This window comes from Chironomus tepperi, unplaced genomic scaffold, assembly GCF_022539635.2.
Source record: "Chironomus tepperi strain 1889 unplaced genomic scaffold, CSIRO-AGI_Ctep_v1 contig_406, whole genome shotgun sequence".
In the NCBI taxonomy this organism is placed as follows: domain Eukaryota; kingdom Metazoa; phylum Arthropoda; class Insecta; order Diptera; family Chironomidae; genus Chironomus; species Chironomus tepperi.
Genome location: NW_027226528.1, coordinates 263,288 through 281,060, shown reverse-complemented (window position 1 = coordinate 281,060; position 17,773 = coordinate 263,288). Strand labels below are relative to the sequence as shown.

The 17,773-nt window shown below is 31.3% G+C and overlaps 1 protein-coding gene across 2 annotated transcripts in view; it reads right to left on the bottom strand.

Annotated features, from left to right (window-relative positions):
• DIP-gamma (Dpr-interacting protein gamma) overlaps positions 1-17,773 on the bottom strand; it is a 91,760-nt gene that overhangs the window by 59,490 nt on the left and 14,497 nt on the right. For both annotated transcript variants that reach the window (XM_070648553.1, XM_070648554.1), the window contains exon 2: positions 800-1,293. In XM_070648553.1, the coding sequence (XP_070504654.1) occupies positions 800-881 (82 nt within the window). In that variant the 5' untranslated portion in view covers positions 882-1,293. The remainder of the gene's footprint in view (positions 1-799; positions 1,294-17,773) is intronic.

The window sequence follows — 17,773 nt, the reverse complement described above, 5'->3', positions numbered from 1 at the left end:
GACACGAAGTAGTAATTAACAAGACATTAATCTACCTCTAATAAGTTAAGTTTATATTCCACTCAGGCAGCTTTAGAAGACTTTTAAAAGGAATTATTGAATTGCAATTGATATATTCCACCAGCGAATTAAGTAAATAAGAAATTAAAACAAGAAATAGATGTGTGTTAAAACATTAAACATCATTTGTAAAGGAAATCCTAATTTAATTAAGATTAATTAATTAAGATTAAGATTTAATTAAGATGCCTTAAAATTTCAATCAATAATCATAAATTCTATTCAGTAGCAAGATCAACAACTTTAATATTGCATGCTTCCAGTGTATTAAACCAAACAAATCTCCACATCTATATAAATAAGATTAAATCATTTTGATTCAGATTTTCAGAAGTAAAACTCATCTCAACCAAAGTTTATTAGAGTTTTGTGTCAGACGACCATAAAACCGCACCACTCATTTCCACCACAGCCATGATTTCTATCTCTTCATCCCCATATTTTTCTCATGAATTCTTAATGACAATCTGTATCGTAAACATTTAATAATTCAGCTTTAACCAGCCAAACGTCCAACAAAAAAAGAAAGAATATTTTTTTCAGTAGATTAAAATTGCGTCTTAATCTCCCAATAAAGCATGAAAAAAAAAAGAAATGTTCTCTCATCGTCAACCGTCGTCTTTATTAAAGGGTGTGTTTAATTAACAAAGCAATAAAGAATATCGTAAAGATAAATGAACTATCATTTTTGATACACCAACATAGACGGTATGAAAATAAACGTAAAATTTACACTCACCTGATAATGACTGTGATGAGCCTTGAAGGCGCTGTGGGTTTGCAATGTATATGAGAAATATTAACAAATTTTTTACACCCATTGCCGATGATGACAAGTCTTGATAGGGTATGGAAACAATCTTCTCGTTTTACTTCACTTTTACTTAACTACTATTTAATGATCAAACTTTTTTTTTTTTCTTCAGCATCCACCAAGTGCAGCTGTAAAATTTTATCTTTCCTCGTCTTCTTTGTGACACTTTTTACATATTTTCGTACACAGTTTATAAAGTTTCAAACTCATTTTCTTCACTCAATCTGACTTTTTTTTATATTATTTTTTACTTCCAGCTGCTTCATAAAAAAATTTCCGTAAATAAATTTTCATAAAATTCCTTTGGCTTTAAAATTTGACATAATCACACATTATCCTCGACGAATAACTTAATAAAGAATTTTTTTTTCACTCCCACTTCCTTTATCCAATGATGCCGGAATTTATGTCAGTTGAGGCTGCAAAGAAAAACGAGAGAGGAAATTAGATATAAACATCTAGCAGTGAAAATTTGTCATCAGTGCTTTTGGCATTAATGCAAATATTTTTCTCTTTCTTCTTCCTATTTTTTCTTCTCAAGAATGGGAATGTCAAGTGATTTGCTAGTTTGAAATTCATACCGTATTACGGGTTCCTTGCTATATAGAATGAAGTTTGAAAATTATCTTTCTAAAAGAGAAATTGCAATTTCCGTTTGCATTCTCAGAATGAACACATTTATAGGAGGAAGGATAGCAAAAAAAAAATGTCACATCAACAACCGATAATGCATTTTATGTTTATAATGTGACATGAAAGATAAATAGATTTTAAGTTGATACTTTGAAATGCTACATTATGTACATAGATTAATGCACATTTGCCATTCATTCGTGGTAAGGTTAAATAATGATTGATTTTATCTAAAGATGAAGATTAATGTTGTACGTGATAGAGACGATGTCTCCCTGGTGGCGACTATCAATATGAAAATTTTCCATAAATTTTCGCTAAATTCATGAGAAAATTTTAAATTCTACCTTTACTCCTTCACAAGCAAGATCTACAACACATACAATTGATCCCAGGGTAAACGGATAGTGTCCTGCTTTTAGCATTCATATTTTAGCAGTGTCCTGCTTTTAGCACTTATGTTTGAAATTTGAAAAACCGTTAGAAATTTTCACAAAAAAATTAATTTATTCTTGAATTTAAAGCATAAATTTCAGTTTTTATCGATAATTAGTTGATAACTTGCAGAAATATTATCAATTTACTTGATTAATTCAGCAAATATCAATTAATATTAACGTTAAAAATTTGTTGTTTTTACCGTTAATTTTTTATTCAAATTTCAAATGCTAAGAACAATACAAATTCTTGTAAAACCGTACAAAAAAAAACGGTCACTTTTTCTATGCGTTTACCCTGGAATTGATCTTATTGACTTTTCCTCATTTTGACAAATTAAAATCAAAACAGACATCTCACAAAAGTGGTTTTGCTATCAAAACATGTATTTTGAATTAGTAAAACACAAAATTTGTTATCACATCAAAGATTTATCTTCGAGACAAAATTAAGCACAAATATTTGTGATAATTTTCATCTTTCCATTAGCAGCATATTATCATACAAATGACATGAACAACTTCGATAAATATGTATTTAATGTTGTTAAGAAAATAAACTGAATCTGAATATCTTTATAAGGTTTTGTTGTTTTTAGGAGAAATTTATTTGGAAAATATTGGTAGAAATATAATAATTTTAGACAAATGAGGGTTTGATTTTGTTATAGATACTGATATGAATATGTTTTGAGTCTACACAGTCTGAGGTGCAATTATAATTGTCATCTTAATCGAGCAAAGTGCTCAAATGTGACTTGAACTCAATGAATGCCCCACTTATTCCGTTTTTAGGGGAGGGGAATTTAGGTTTTTTGGGGTCCACGACATTTGTAACAAAAAGTGAAAGAAGGGATCATAAAATGCATTTTACTGCGGAGCAAAATGAGTAAGCAATCTTTAATAAGGAGAGAATAAAGAGACATTCAACCTAGGGTCTCCCTTTGGGAGCATCTGTTAATATGAAAATTAAATCATTTGTTATTGGCAATTAGCAAAAAGTAGCCAGTGGTAGACGTCAGTTGAAAGAGGACATCACGGATATTAAGAAAACAGCAAAAAAAAACCTAAAGTAAGTCAGAAATTGTCAAAGAAAGGACAAAAACCCAATAATCTAACTTTAATCATAAGCAGGGTTGTTAAAAGCAGAATCTGGTGTGTTTTGAAAATATGTCACATGTAAAAATGTGTGGAAAATGTGTGAATATCCACATATATCCACACATATCCACACATTTTTCCCTGTGCACACATGAAATATGTGAAATATGTGTACACGTTCTGTAAAACAGAATATACTGTAACAACCCTGGTCATAAGTATGTAAGCATCTAGGCAGAATAGTTCAAGTTGGTTAATTGATATAATATCATGCACAAGGCCGGCGTGACTCTGGTATGATGCCGGATTCAAATCGAATCTTAATTGAATCGAATTCAGAATCACTTCAGCCTGCAGCCGGACTTTTGATCGATTAGCTAATTTGTGCTATCCGGGCTAACAAAACAATCATCATCAATGAAGATATTCATGCCGGAATGAGCCTCATTGAGTTTATAACATTTAATTCAGTTGTTTAATTTTGTCGACATGCGGTCATGTTATTTCTAGAAATAAATGAGATATTTCATTCTTCTAGTCCTGTAAGTGAAAAATTATTTTCTTTCTTTTTCCATAAATCTTTCATTTTTCTTTCTCTTTGTTACTTAATCTCTAATGTTTTCTTGTGTTATTGTGGAACAGGTGACGCTTAAATTAGTCCTATTAAGAAAGTTAAATTCAACCTTTTGCACAGAGTTCGAGAGGTGGCTGGCGGAAGGCAAGAAGTAGAAAAGGAAGGAAAATAAAATTTATGTCCATAAAAAGCCGTAAAAGGAAGAAAGAGAAAATTAATAAATCTAAATCAACATGTTTGATCGGCAATAAGATTTACGAAAACAAATTTTTCTAATTTTTGTTTCCAAATTACTTTTTTTTTGCCTTTCTTTCCTTTACTATTTCTCTTCGTCTTCTTAATATCGAATTTCCTTTCCTTTTCACCTTTTTTTTCATAGTTGAAAATTAAAGTACCCGAATCCGGAACAAATTTTTGCGATTCCAACTGTAAAAACGCGACATAAAACAATTCAAATAATAATACAGCACATACAGCACACAAAAAATTATAATAAAGTTATCAAATAAATTTTAACTTTTTCGTTTCCGCATTTTAAAACCCGCTCAGCCTTGAATGGAACGGTGAAGCAGTCAGTAAAGTAAAGAAAATAAATTACTAAGCTTCTCTTTGGTGCTTTTTTCCTGCCTCATCTTGGCTGTTGTTTTATGAAGAAAAAAGTCAAGGAAAAACTTTTTTTACTTTTCGATATGATGACATGGGTTGAATTTTCATTCCCTTATTTCTTTGAGTTTAATGTGAAATTTATGTGGTTCATATTAGCTCTTGAAATGAAATAGGTGAGATTGAGGAAATTTCTATGGAAGTAAAAAAAAAAAGTTTTCAAATTTATAGGCACTGTTAGCGTGTTGTAATAAGAACATTCTATCGGATAATGTCGTGGTGGATAATACACATGATCATTAATGTTATAGAATATTTTGTTCGATCCTTAATTTATTGATATTGTCGGATGAATTTTTAAAAACACTTAGAGTATGTTTTAGAGGTAATTGAAGAAGCTGTTAGATAGCTGAAATGGAGAATTGACTTTTTGACCCCATTTCCTCTTCGGTAACAAAATATCTATAGAAACTCTATTGGTATTCAAAGAAAAGGAGCGGAAAGTAAAAAAATCCATAGAGAATTACGTTGGTAACAAATTATCAATGGAAACTGTATGAACGACCCCTAAGGTAATCAAAAATAAAGGAAGGGGATACTACTAGTTCTCAGAGTTCAGCCATGAATTTCTGATCAACATTTCCTGCTTTCTAGATGCACACCAAATCCCTTACAAGCTTTGCAAGAATGCGAATACGTCATTAGACCTGATGTACCCAATTACGATTCATGTACACAAGATTCCGCAAAGAAAATCATCCAGTTACTTGTATATCCTTATATACCTAACAGTGGAGACTTATAATGAGCCAAAGACCTCAAAACTGGATCCAACACATGATCTGAGCTTCAGAACTAGAAGGGTATAATGGGATAGCGCTTCGAACTAAAAATATGACATGGGATTGAGCCCAATACTATTGATACATAAAGCCTTAAAAAAGCCTGTATTGCAAATCTGCAACTCTACTTTATTTTGCCTTCAGTTCTGCAATTTTGCATGAATTCTAATTTTAGATTATATTTTATATGTTCACATATTTTAAACGCATCAAAGTGCGTACATTGATCATCCCCAGTCTCCGTTCAACACTCAACAAGTCAATATTTGAAAAATCGTTTCAAATAAATTCAATTTGTTCATATTATATTAAATTTCTGTCTGAATTTTTGCCTCTCACAACCCTAAATATTCAATATATTTCAAGTCAGACATTCCTTCATTCCTGTCCTCCTTTTTCCATACAATCAATTAAATATGTCATCTAAATTGTATTATTTAATTCTCGAAAGTATCAAATGATGAAATAAATGTGGATATACAAAATTCTAATCGAATCATAAGACTTGACTCAATTATTGAATAGCAAAAAAGAAACATGTGTAGATTCATGCCGATTTGTATCAATAGATACGCACATATAAGCATATAAATGTTAAATATTTGATCATAATAAATATTTACTCAACTGAGTGCAATGCAAATACATGAATGAGAAGCAGTTCTGTACAAGTAGTAGAAACACACATCATTGTATTGATTGAATAAATAAAATTTTAATTATTTTTCATACCCAATTGTGTATAACTCAATATGTCACCATCATATTTGTTAATCTATTTGATCTGTGCGAGCATCTGTTAAATATTAGATTTCCTGTCATGTTTCAAGCTTACTATTTATATTCAATATTTCCACAAGCTATGCTTAGTCTTCCTAGTCTTTTACTATGTACATATTACGAAGGAGAGCAAAAAATAAAAACAGTCAGTGGATATAATCTACATCCTGTGATTTAACAGTGCACAGTTGAGTCTAACAGTTAAACAATTTTACAGTATGAATGCACACAAAATGGAAGAATGGAATTGAGAAACAAAAACAATTAAGCTTTTAGTGAATTTATAAAAATGTATGCGAAGTTTGGTGATAAGAGCGCATCTAGTAATTGATTCTGCAACTCGACCTGCTATTTATAATCTTACAGCACAAGTTCTGGCCTGAATCACTGTTTTAAGTACACTGATCATGAATTTATATTTCAGTTTTTTAATTCCACATGATAACAAAAAATATAAAGCATGACAATCCCCTGATACATTCGCAATTTGATAATACGTTATCAAAAATTGAGGCCATGGATCACAGTTGATCTGTACGGTCAGCAAAGTAATTAAGTAAGAAGAAACCTATTCGAATTAGCTTGAAAATCACTGATTACACTCGATCGACACAAATAAAGAAGGTTCTTCCACGAAGCTTTAAAGGCTCCGCTCTTAGGGACTCTTAGTGCGTCGATATGAAACTGTTAAAGCTGGTTTATCACCAGATCGACACATATTAAGGGGGTTCCACCACGGATCTTTAAAGGCTCTGCTGAACCTCCTTTATTAACACTAAATGGAAGCTGTCTATATTTTGTAGTCATATGAATGCCAATTTTAGGTGACCTCCATTTGCTCTTAATAAAAGAGCCTTATCCTATCCTATAGATCATTTATGTCACATTGATTAACATTAAATGCAAGCCTTCTCTATTTGACAGCTATTTAAAAACCACTTGAAAGCTGCTTCCATTTAGAGTGTGTCTCTCGGAACAGACAATACTTTCCGTTCCACAATATCTTATATCTCATAGTTCATCCTCAAAAAAAACACATTCTTTCTTCCTGCATGCAGATATATAATTTAATTAACATTCAAAGGAATCCTCTCATTCCCGTATTTGCCGTTGTTTTCCTTAAGCAAAACAAAAAAAAACCCTTTTTTTACTCTCTTTTTCTCTTATGTCGATTATAATTAAAGCAATGGGTATATTTGCATAAAAAGCAAATTCAATTTACGTTCGCTTTTTGTAATTATAAACTTTTCATTCTTATCGTCTTATTTTCATCAAATTCATTGTACTTTTTAATTTTCCTTCATCATTACAAACAATTTTGCTTTTCTTTACAAAAATTTTTTCACTACATTTTGCATAAAATTCTGAAAATGCAGAAAACATGAAAGCAACATCAGGAAACAGAAAAAAAGAGAGTCAGAGAATTAAAATGGCTTGCTTAGTACTTTTGAAGTTCCTTTTTTTTTAAAAAAAAGAATTTTCATAAAACAATGAGTGCACAAAAGTGCAGTTGTTTTTTGTGATAAAGCATATAGCAATGAATAAAAAAGTATGTTAGAGCTTTCCTTTCTTCATGATTATTATCTGAGTTAAATTGAATAAGAGAAATTGTAGGGGATAGAGCAAGTGACCCGAATTACAACATTGGGATTATTCATTGATGATGTCCAGCAATTAGGAAGTATATAGGCTTACATGAAAAAATTGTGGTCGTTTTCCGTTCGCTTATTACTTAACGCGAAAAATTAACTTTTTGAACTTCCTTCCCCCTCCGTAACAAAATCTTAAGTCCCCATGTCCTCCAAATTACAACCCCTAAGAACGATAAGTATGATGAACTGTATAAGCCCTTTCAAGAGGCTAATATCATTAAAGTTCTCCTAGTAAATCGTTTGAGATCAGCTCGACTTGTTAATCTACGCCTACAGGGGGGTACCGTGGTATATAGAATTAAGTAATCGTACTTTGTGGAAGGTAAGAGATCTTGAGGAAGACCATAGAATTCTTGGATTAGATGATTAACATTCTGTCCTAACATTCCGAACAGGCATAAGTTCTTAAAGGGTAGAGCTTGCTATAGACATTCTCTCTGCACGGAAATGGACTCACTTGACCTCTAGTAAAGGACGCAAGTAAGTAAGAGCGGTTCATGACAAGTCAATGGCCATATTCAGAAAATCTCTGTTCTATGGACGTCATTTCTTAATTTCCCCCCGATAATGAACTCACTGTAAGCTTAGTCATTCAAAAAAAGTAGTATTCAGAAAAAGATTTATAAAGCTTTTGAAAAGACACCAATGAAGAAGAATTTTCAAAGTTCCAAAGTTCCAATGAGCAACTTAACAGTGAACTGATGTAGATAAAAAGCTATTTCATTACATTATAGAAGCTATTGTTATTTAGAAATTAGTAATTATTAATTACTGAGTATTTCATAGCCATTCATGAAAACTAATAAGCTATATTTTAATTACACGATGATGATTATTGAATTTCATTACTTAATGGTTATGTTCATTAAAAATTCAAATTGAAATTGAATATTCAATAAGCATATTTAATAATTACAAGAAGATATTTTGGTGATACAATTGCAGTAATTATGATTCTTGGAATTACGTCCATTGTTTAATGATATGACATACGAATTAAAGATTGGATATTATTTAACGATACATTGATGTGAGATGTGTGATTATCAGTTTTGCGAGGTAATTCCTGAGAGACACAAATTAGTAGGGGGAGTTCAATTAGAACTCTATGTAGGCATGTGTGTAGCCAGAATTTTTTAGGGGTTATTTGGATTTTATTCTCTAAAAAAATTAGTAAATTCCAGAATTTAGTCAAAAAAGAGGCAGGGAGAAGGATTGAGCCCCAAAATCAAACGTCCTTGCATACAGCTCCTAAGTGACTATCAAATGATGCATGGGATAGCCAACATCAGTTTTATCATTCATATTCAATTAACTGATCAAACTAAAACTTGATACCAAAACTACATTCAATCATCAACCCTAATCTCAGTAACCAAACACCACATAAATTAGTTCCTCTCATTAGTAAATGCAGCAATATTCAATAAAGAAACATGCTTCAAGCAAATCTCTCCAGGAAGAAATCTGAGCTCTCTTTTATTTAGATTCCATCAGACGATTGTTTTATCAAATTGTGGAGGATGGAATGAGAACTGGTTTCAAATTACTAAACAAAAAATTTTTTTCCTTCTTTTCCTTTTTTCTCATGTTTTTCTTTTTCTTCTCGTATATCCACCACAGTCATGAGTGCAAAAGGATTAAATATCTATTCAACATCAGTTCAGCATATAAAAATAAGAAACGAGTGATTCTATTTTGTAAGCAGTTGACATTTTCAAATAAAAGAGTCTGCTTTGTTCCTCCCTAAGCAGTGAGAATGGTCAGATGACTTTAAAGAAGAAAGGTCATTACTCATGTGGAAGGAAAGTTTTTGAAAATATTTTTAGAATTTTAAACAAAAGTTGTAGCCAACAGAAGGTGTAATTTATGTTAAATACCTTTAAACTTCTTTCTGTTCTAGCCTGAAGCATGTATGCTATTCTGGTGATGATTTATCAAATTATATCAATCAAAACTAATGTATTTTTATCTGAGTTGCACAAATGAAAAGGATCTGTCAGGGAGGCTCCGCTAAAGATAAATGCAACTGTAGAGTAATCGGCTAGACGGTTGGCTCTAATTTGGCATTGTAACTCGAAAATCGTCGATTTAAATCCAAACGTTTGGAAATTTTGTGCTTTTTCAGAAGTTTAGATACTTCAACTGCTTAATGCATGAGATCAACACGAAATTGGAGCTCTGGGCAACATTGAATTAAGGAACGTCAGAAACGACGTCAGTTCTGACATCAGGAAGTCCAGGATCATGAAGTATAGAACCAAAATTGGAACCAGAAAGACTTGATTAACTGAAACTGCTAGATCAAACCTGAAAGTATCACGTTATGCCAATTAAAGATCGAAACAAGACCATTCATTTATTCGGAGCCTAGTTTTGAAAATTGTAGCCTTAAAAGCTACTTGTCATGGCCTTTTTCATTTGTATCACTCGGGGTTAAATGTTGTCTGCAAACATTAAGTATCGATATCAATGACTTTACAAAATCAATAAAAAATCAGTCTGATTTCTCACATGGATACTCTTTTTCAACAATTTCCTGCTTACTGCAAAAAAAAGGCTATTTACAAAAAGTTTGCATAACAATGAAGAAGAAAATGATAGTAAAATTTTACAGTTCTGATTGTTCAACAATTTTTCATTCGTTTGACCTTTTTTTTTGTGCTACATAAAATTTATTTCATCCAAGAACCTTGATTTCCTTCAGATAGATCTGAATCGAAAAATGTAAATCTGATATGTGAAAAAAGAGTGTCCTGTTGTAATTTAAATTTTCCTCCTTCCTGACTTTAATTTATAGATTTTTCTCACAGGCCATTTTTTACCAACTGTTTCATTCCTTCTGCATTTATTGAAAAATATATTTTCATGTATACAATTTTTTTCAAGCCATTACTTCGGCACATAAAAAAATTTTTTCAGCAATAAATCCACTGTGTTGCTGCTGTTGCTATGACATTTCGAATTTTCATCTGTGACTGTATGAAGGAAGGAATTCGTATGTACATTTAAAATTATAATCTGAATGCTTTTCATTGCGTTAAAAAAAATCTGAAATCATTGAGTGAGGATTTTTGTTAAAAAATTCTTTTAAAATTTGAATGTTATGGTGTAAAGTGGCATTCTATAGTGGAATTGGGCAGGAGGATGTTTTAAAAGTCAATGGATGTTTTATGATAATGTATTCGTTGTACATTTCAGGAAAGATGCTTAAATGTGGATATTTAAAAATGGATTCCATTTTAATTTGATTGATTTGCATGTTATTTGAGGTTTTTCATCCAATTTTAATTCTGTTAATTTTATACTTATACCCTAACAGGCAAAGAGCATGCTTTCATGGTACAGAAATATCACTACGGTACCTAAAAGTGGTCTCTTTGAGTAATAAGGACATTTACACATTAAATAAAATATGTTAAGCCAAATTGACATATTATTAGCAATAACTTCGACACAAAACTGGACATCAAGCTGAGAATATTGACATCCCAGTGTGCATTATGTACAATTAAGAATCTACTAACGTCGTAAAAACTTATCCGCCCAATTGTGGCCATGGAATATGATTGAAGTAGACATGCAATTGGTATATTTGAAAAGAGGATCCTTAGAGTCATTTTTGGATCCAATAGAGAAGGAGATCAGTTTAAATTTAGGAGCAATGCCGAATTGTATTAATTCTATAGAGAGGCTGATATTATAAGACGAGTCAACGTCAACAGGCTTCGAAGGGCTGGACGTGATATTAAAAGACCTGCAGAAGCTCTTTTAAATATTCTCATTAGGTAAACCCTAATGTAGATAATAAAATAGAACTTGTGGAAACCAAAGAACTCTTGCAAGAATGTCGATAGTGACTAAAAACACTAGAAATTGTCAGAAATTGCCAGCGATAGAGCCAGCTTCAGACTTCAATTAAGTAAGGTCATGGATCATAATTGATATGTAAGGCCAGCGAAGTCAATAAGTAGTAATTCAAGAAATAAGAAGATAATAGATACTTTTTTCTGTTAACTGTCAATTCTACAGAACCTCTACAATACCTGCAAAATATATAATAATTCCTCTATTAATATAATTGTATTTCTAATAAAATTCTTGGAAAATCCCAACCATCTTCCCAACACAAAGCTTAATATTTCTTGGAAATATATATTTAATTGACCGAGAAGATATGTACATTACACAGCAAACAACCAGCAAACAAAGATACAACTTATCTTTTTTTTCTATTAATAATTTCAGGATGACCTTTCCTTCGAAGATTGTAAGAAGATTAAATCGTAATACTTATGTATGTCAGCTTAAAACATATTTTTTTACTTTATTTTATTTTATCCCAACGTAGTCAAGCAACAACTTGGTAAACATATCAATGAGAAGGTAAACAAGTCTTAATATTTTTTTTCTTCTGTAAAAATAATTATGTAGGCTGCAGGCGAGTTGTCATAAAACTTTATGTTTACCTGCTGTGCTGAAAAAAAAAGACTATTCAAATCCTTTTGAATACTCTATAAAATGTCATTTCGTGTATAATATTGAATTTTTTCACTACTTCTTCCTCATCGTGGATCTATGTGGATGTGAAAATTCAGCAATCGTGTTATGCTGTAAAATTCATCCAACGGTTGAACGTCAAAATAAATTTGCCATAAATAAATATTGCTTATGTGGGATAAAAGCACATTTAAAGGCAACAACTTTATTGGTACATTGTACACAGAACTTGTCATATGAAATTTACATTCATGAAGATAAGAATGGATGTGAATGGCTGTCAATATCAAGGTAGATATTTTTATTTTGTTCTGATGCCATATTGATGTTGTTTTAGTTCATTAAAAAATAAATGTCGCAATATTATTAAGATGGATTAAAACTAGTTGTTGCTATTGGTTATGAATTTGAAGTGCTAGTTGACGACAATACTTCTTATTTTGTAAGAATTCTGAAGAAGTTTGATTGAAGCTTTGAATCTTAAGGAACACATGACTATTAAATTTGTTATTAGAAGATGCAGGTCGAAGGGTCTCGGTGACAAAATTGTTTAATACGTTGGTACCTAATTATTGCAATCCGACCCTGCAATCTTGGGTCGAGAGTTGGCAGAAGAAATTTTTCATTTGTCTTTTACAAATCACATGTGGCTTTCATCCTTGCTTTGTATGCTGCAGGCAATAAAGTCATTAAGGAAATAGTCCTGATCCTATTATAAACTGTAGTTCTATTGAGTGTATATCCCGAACTGACAGAAGGTTTCGAAGGATTGAGCTGTCTTTAGACATTCCCTATGCGCGGCAATGGGTCCTCGTGCGTCCTCAGCCAAAGAAGTAAGGAAGGAAGTAAGTAAGTAAGGAAGTTCTATTGAGTGTAGACGTCTGACGCACCCTAACTTGTTAAATAATTACATATTAGCTGTGTATAGCCCTGCAGCTTTGATTCTCAATGATCTGAACAGCTAAATATATGAAGCAAGGGCGTAGCTAGACATTTGAAGAAGAACAACCCCCAAAAGCCCACCCTTCCTTGCTACATCCCTGCTTTAAAGATAAAGGGACAAAAAAGTCCGATTATTGATAAAATAATCATCATCCCTTCCATAAAATATTATTTAAATTTTATGTCACTCTTTAATGTCTGAATCCCTATCAAAATCCATACAAAGTTCATCGCATTCATCAATTTTCCATTGAATATATTTTTCAATTTACTCGAATTATTGATTGACATATTTATATCAAGTCTGCAAAAAAGAGCAGAAAAATATTTGATGTGAAGTTCGTTCCACTTTTTTTCTCTCTTTATTATTAATATATATTATTAAAAAATGTGAACACTAAATATGTGAATGGAATTTGATGAAAGATTCTTTTTCCCTTCATAACATTTTCATACATCGATATTCATTTGGAAATGTTTCCGGTGAATGTGCTTTCAATTCAATTTCATTTTTTTTTTTATTTCTTCTTCTTTTTTTCATCTCTTTCTTCCCACAAAAAAAAAAGTCTCTCATCTCAATACTTTCGAGAGTATCGTACAAGTGGTATTGATAAATGTGCTTATATTGAATATGCACGTATTAAATGGATGGATATTTGTGTATATTTTCTAGATGAGATGAAGGATTGGACGAAGATCCAATTATCTTTATTTCTTCTCTATCATTTATCTCTTCTTGATTCTGACATGTGGAAATAAAAAAAAAATAACATATTGGACACGCGTCTGATGGATTAATTTGTATAAGAAACGACGATTAAGGTGGAAAAAAGAAATGAAATAAACTTCAAATTAAATAAAATTGAAATTCCAAATTGGTGAATTGGAGCATGACATTTTTATATCTACAAATGATGAAACTGCAATTTATAAAGACATCACGTCAACAGGTTTCCATTTATTGGGGGAGGGGTTGGAGTTGAGAAAAAAAAAAGATGAAATAACGAAATGCTTCTATCCTTTTGGCAATTTTTGAGAGCTTTTTATCATCATCTCATATGAATTTTCATTAGATTAAAGTGCTCATCGTTTAAGTGAATGGTAAGAGTAATTTTTGTAGCACTTTTTGAAGATGTGAAGCTGTTAAAGCAACTTTGTCTTTGAGATATTCAAGGGTAACTTTTCTTGGCTTTCATGTCTTAGTTTATTTGAATTTTAATTCATTAGTTCAGGTTTTTTAGATCATAATTGGAATTGATCTCTAGGTGTCAAAGCTGGCTTGATGGCATGAATGCTCTTTAATCTACATAGTATTCATTTTTTGGCGATTTTATGATTCGAAGTGGCTCGATGGAGGAATTGTTCAGTACTTTGGTACCAAATTATTGCAATACCTATCCTGTGGTTTTTCGTTTGAGACTCGGTAGTAGGTTCACTTTTCCTTTTTCGAATCATATGAAAAGGAAACGCGGCTCACAGCTCCTTATGTGGGCTCCAGACAGTAATGTCGTAAAAGTAGTGATTCTGATCCCACTCTAAACTTCAGGTCTATTGTGCATAGGTCTGGCTGAACCTCACTCGTTAAACATTATCGACCGCAAATCGCCCTGTCGAGAGATACGACAATTTCAATGATCTGAATAGCTAAAGATCAGCTAAAGGTTTTTTTGTTCAATTTCACCACAACCTTAACCAGATTTCTTAGGTTCAAATTCTCTATAAACCATAACAATTCAATCCATTAGAAAACTTCGTCATTATTGCAAAAAATACAAAAAATTGGAGACTTTGAAACTTTTCATCGTCATTCGACCACATTGAAAAGAAAAAGACATTCTCTTCTTCTTTATTCATATAATTTCTTTAATACACGAAAAAAAAAGTTTGAAGATGAGATGAAGATTATTTTTCATTTGGATTTTTTTGCTCTTATATTAAATTTAAAGGAAAGGCAAATTGTACTTGAGTGGGAAAAGAAAATGAAAGAGAACAGAGCAATTTTATTCAACATAATAGAATATAAAGTCATGAAATCATTTAAATGGACTAGCATTAAAAGCGTATCATTCCAAAGAATGGCATAGTATTATATAACAATGAAATGACAAAGGTGGATCCGTAGCATGAAAATAATTGACAGAAAAAAATTGCCTCCTTAAAAAAGGAGCACGCAGAGGTATACAGGAAAGTCATTTCAATTTTCCTGTTTGTCATTTTTAAATAACTAACAGAAAAAATATATATCGAGAGTCAAGCGAGACACAAAAAAATAAATGATTGTCATCAAAAATATTTCGTGACCTTTCCACGTGATGGTGTTTATAATTTTTCATATTTTTTTTTATTTTTTTCATTCTCCACAATTTGACATGTTGTGACTAGAATGTCACAAATAAATATCGAATCAGTGAAAAAGTCAATCAAAAAGTCATTATCAATATTGGTGAATGCCGATGATGTTTGATATGAAAATCTTTTTGTAAACATGAAAATTACTCGATTTTTATCAATTTTTTTGTGTTTAAACTACATTGTTGTCAATAGCATGAAGTTGCTCAAAATTTATGTAGACTAATATGTTAAATGATATTTAATCTGATTCTAGGCTTGAGGTTGTGGGGGGCCCCCTCCTTTCCTGGTAAAAATTCATCAATTTGTTAGGGGGTTTTCATAAATCAGCCCAATTCTCAAACCTTCTGGCTACGCCCCTGGTCAGATTATATTTAGATTTCATCAATTTATATCTAATTTTCAGAAATTAGGTTATGCATTCAATCAAAAAAGAAGATTTTTTATTGTCAAGTATGTTAATTCTCCTCCCATGGGAAACAACTATAACAAATTAGCATTAATCCCACAAAAAAGTATTAGAAAATGCTCATTATTGTTGCTAGGAACATAATGTATGGTAATTATTTCAAATTTTAATTAATTTTATTAATTATCTATTGTTATTGAAGCTTTAATATATTCTATAAATTTTTGACAAAAAAAGTGATTATACGTTTAACCTTAGGGGTCGTTTAGTTATTATGTAACGCTCTTAAGAGGGGGTGGAAAAATTTTCTTTGTTATTTCTCAACGAAGGGTTGTTAAAAATAGAATCTGATGATGTATCATATGGTAAAAATGTGTAGATTTTCAGATGTATTCACACATTTTCCCCTCTGCAAACATGAAATATGTGGATTACGTGGAATATATGTGCACATTCAGTAAAACAGAATACTTTTTAACAACCCTGAGACTGGATATTCACACATTTTAAGACTCAGGATATTCACACATTGAGATATGTGGATATTCCCACATTTTCCACACATATCCACACATTTTTCCATGTGACACATTTTCAAAACACACCAGATTCCTTTTTTAACAACTCTGAATTCCTGACTCAAGCAATTAAAAAAAAATCCGAGATTTTCGTACCAAGAGGGATGCTTTGTTGACTTTTAGCTTTACGTAATAAGTGAATGGCTCCTTACCAAATTAATTTTTGAGTAAAAGCTTCAAGTGAATTTTAAATTAAAGTTTAAATATTTCTTATTTCAAAATATTGTAGATTTGAACAAAAATAAGAAAATTTTGAAGATATTTGAGAATAAAATATATTTTGTCTTTCTAGAGAGTTGAAGGAATTTCTAAAATACCTACAAAAATATTTATTTATTTACTTAGTTTCAAATAAAATATTTATTAATTAGAAAGCATTGTTTCTACTTCCAAAAAGCCTTAAAATAGATTTTGTCTTATCATGGTTGATGTAAAATTTTAGCAAATATTTTCATCAATTTCAATTTTTTACCCTTTATTACAGATATTAGGCATTCTTAACTACAGTACATCCTACAGTCAGAAAACCATGTAACTAACACTTATTCCTCAACGGTGTACAGACAACCGTTTAAATCCATAAAACAGTATTTTTAATCTGATACCTGAACATGAGTATCTATGACATTCTTAAAACTTCTCATTCTTTCTCCATAAAGCAGTCATTCTCTTTCGGTTATCAGAAATTACCATAGCCATCAATTGCAATCCTACAAGCAATCAAAAGTTTAAAAAAAACGACATCGAAACGCTTCACGAATCAACTTTTGTCATTCCAATTTCTTTGTCACAGCTCTATCTACAGCCCCCCTTTCCATCTAACTTAATTAAATATCAATCATTTAATGCTTGCGGTATTTTGTCCTCTCTTTCCCATTGCTGAACTTTTTTATTGTCATTTTTCTGCATACTTGAAAAAAAAGAGAGGAAGTTTGTTTGTTATGTCACGCTGCGACACAAAAAAATCTCAACAATCGACTTCCTGAATGAGGGAAAAAAATCCTGTCTCTATATATCTCTATGTTGGTTTTTCGAGTACTGTAAAACCATAAATACCGCATAAATACACTCACATATTTTCCATAATGCATATAAAATATTCATTGAAAAAATATAAAAAAATTTCCCTCGTTTTTAGCACAGAATGACTGGAATTATAACCTGCAGTGCTTTTTTGTCTGTTAGCTGCGTAAAATTATTTTTATCATCTATGCTGCTCAAAAAAATACGGCGAAAATTTACAAGCCGTCCCTCTTCATTTGTTGTGTCTATCAACCGTAATTTTCCATTAATCGCTAGTGGCATGAAATGAGCTCACACGTATACATAAATTATAACTTTTATTTTTGGGTTTGGGAAATAATTAAATTTCGTCAATTTTTAATGATCAAAAAAAGAATTAAAGGAAAAAAAGAAGAGAGACATTCACTTCACTTCTGCTATGTCATTCGATCGACAATCACGAAAATGTATTTTCGTGAGTTTCACATTTCGGCTGA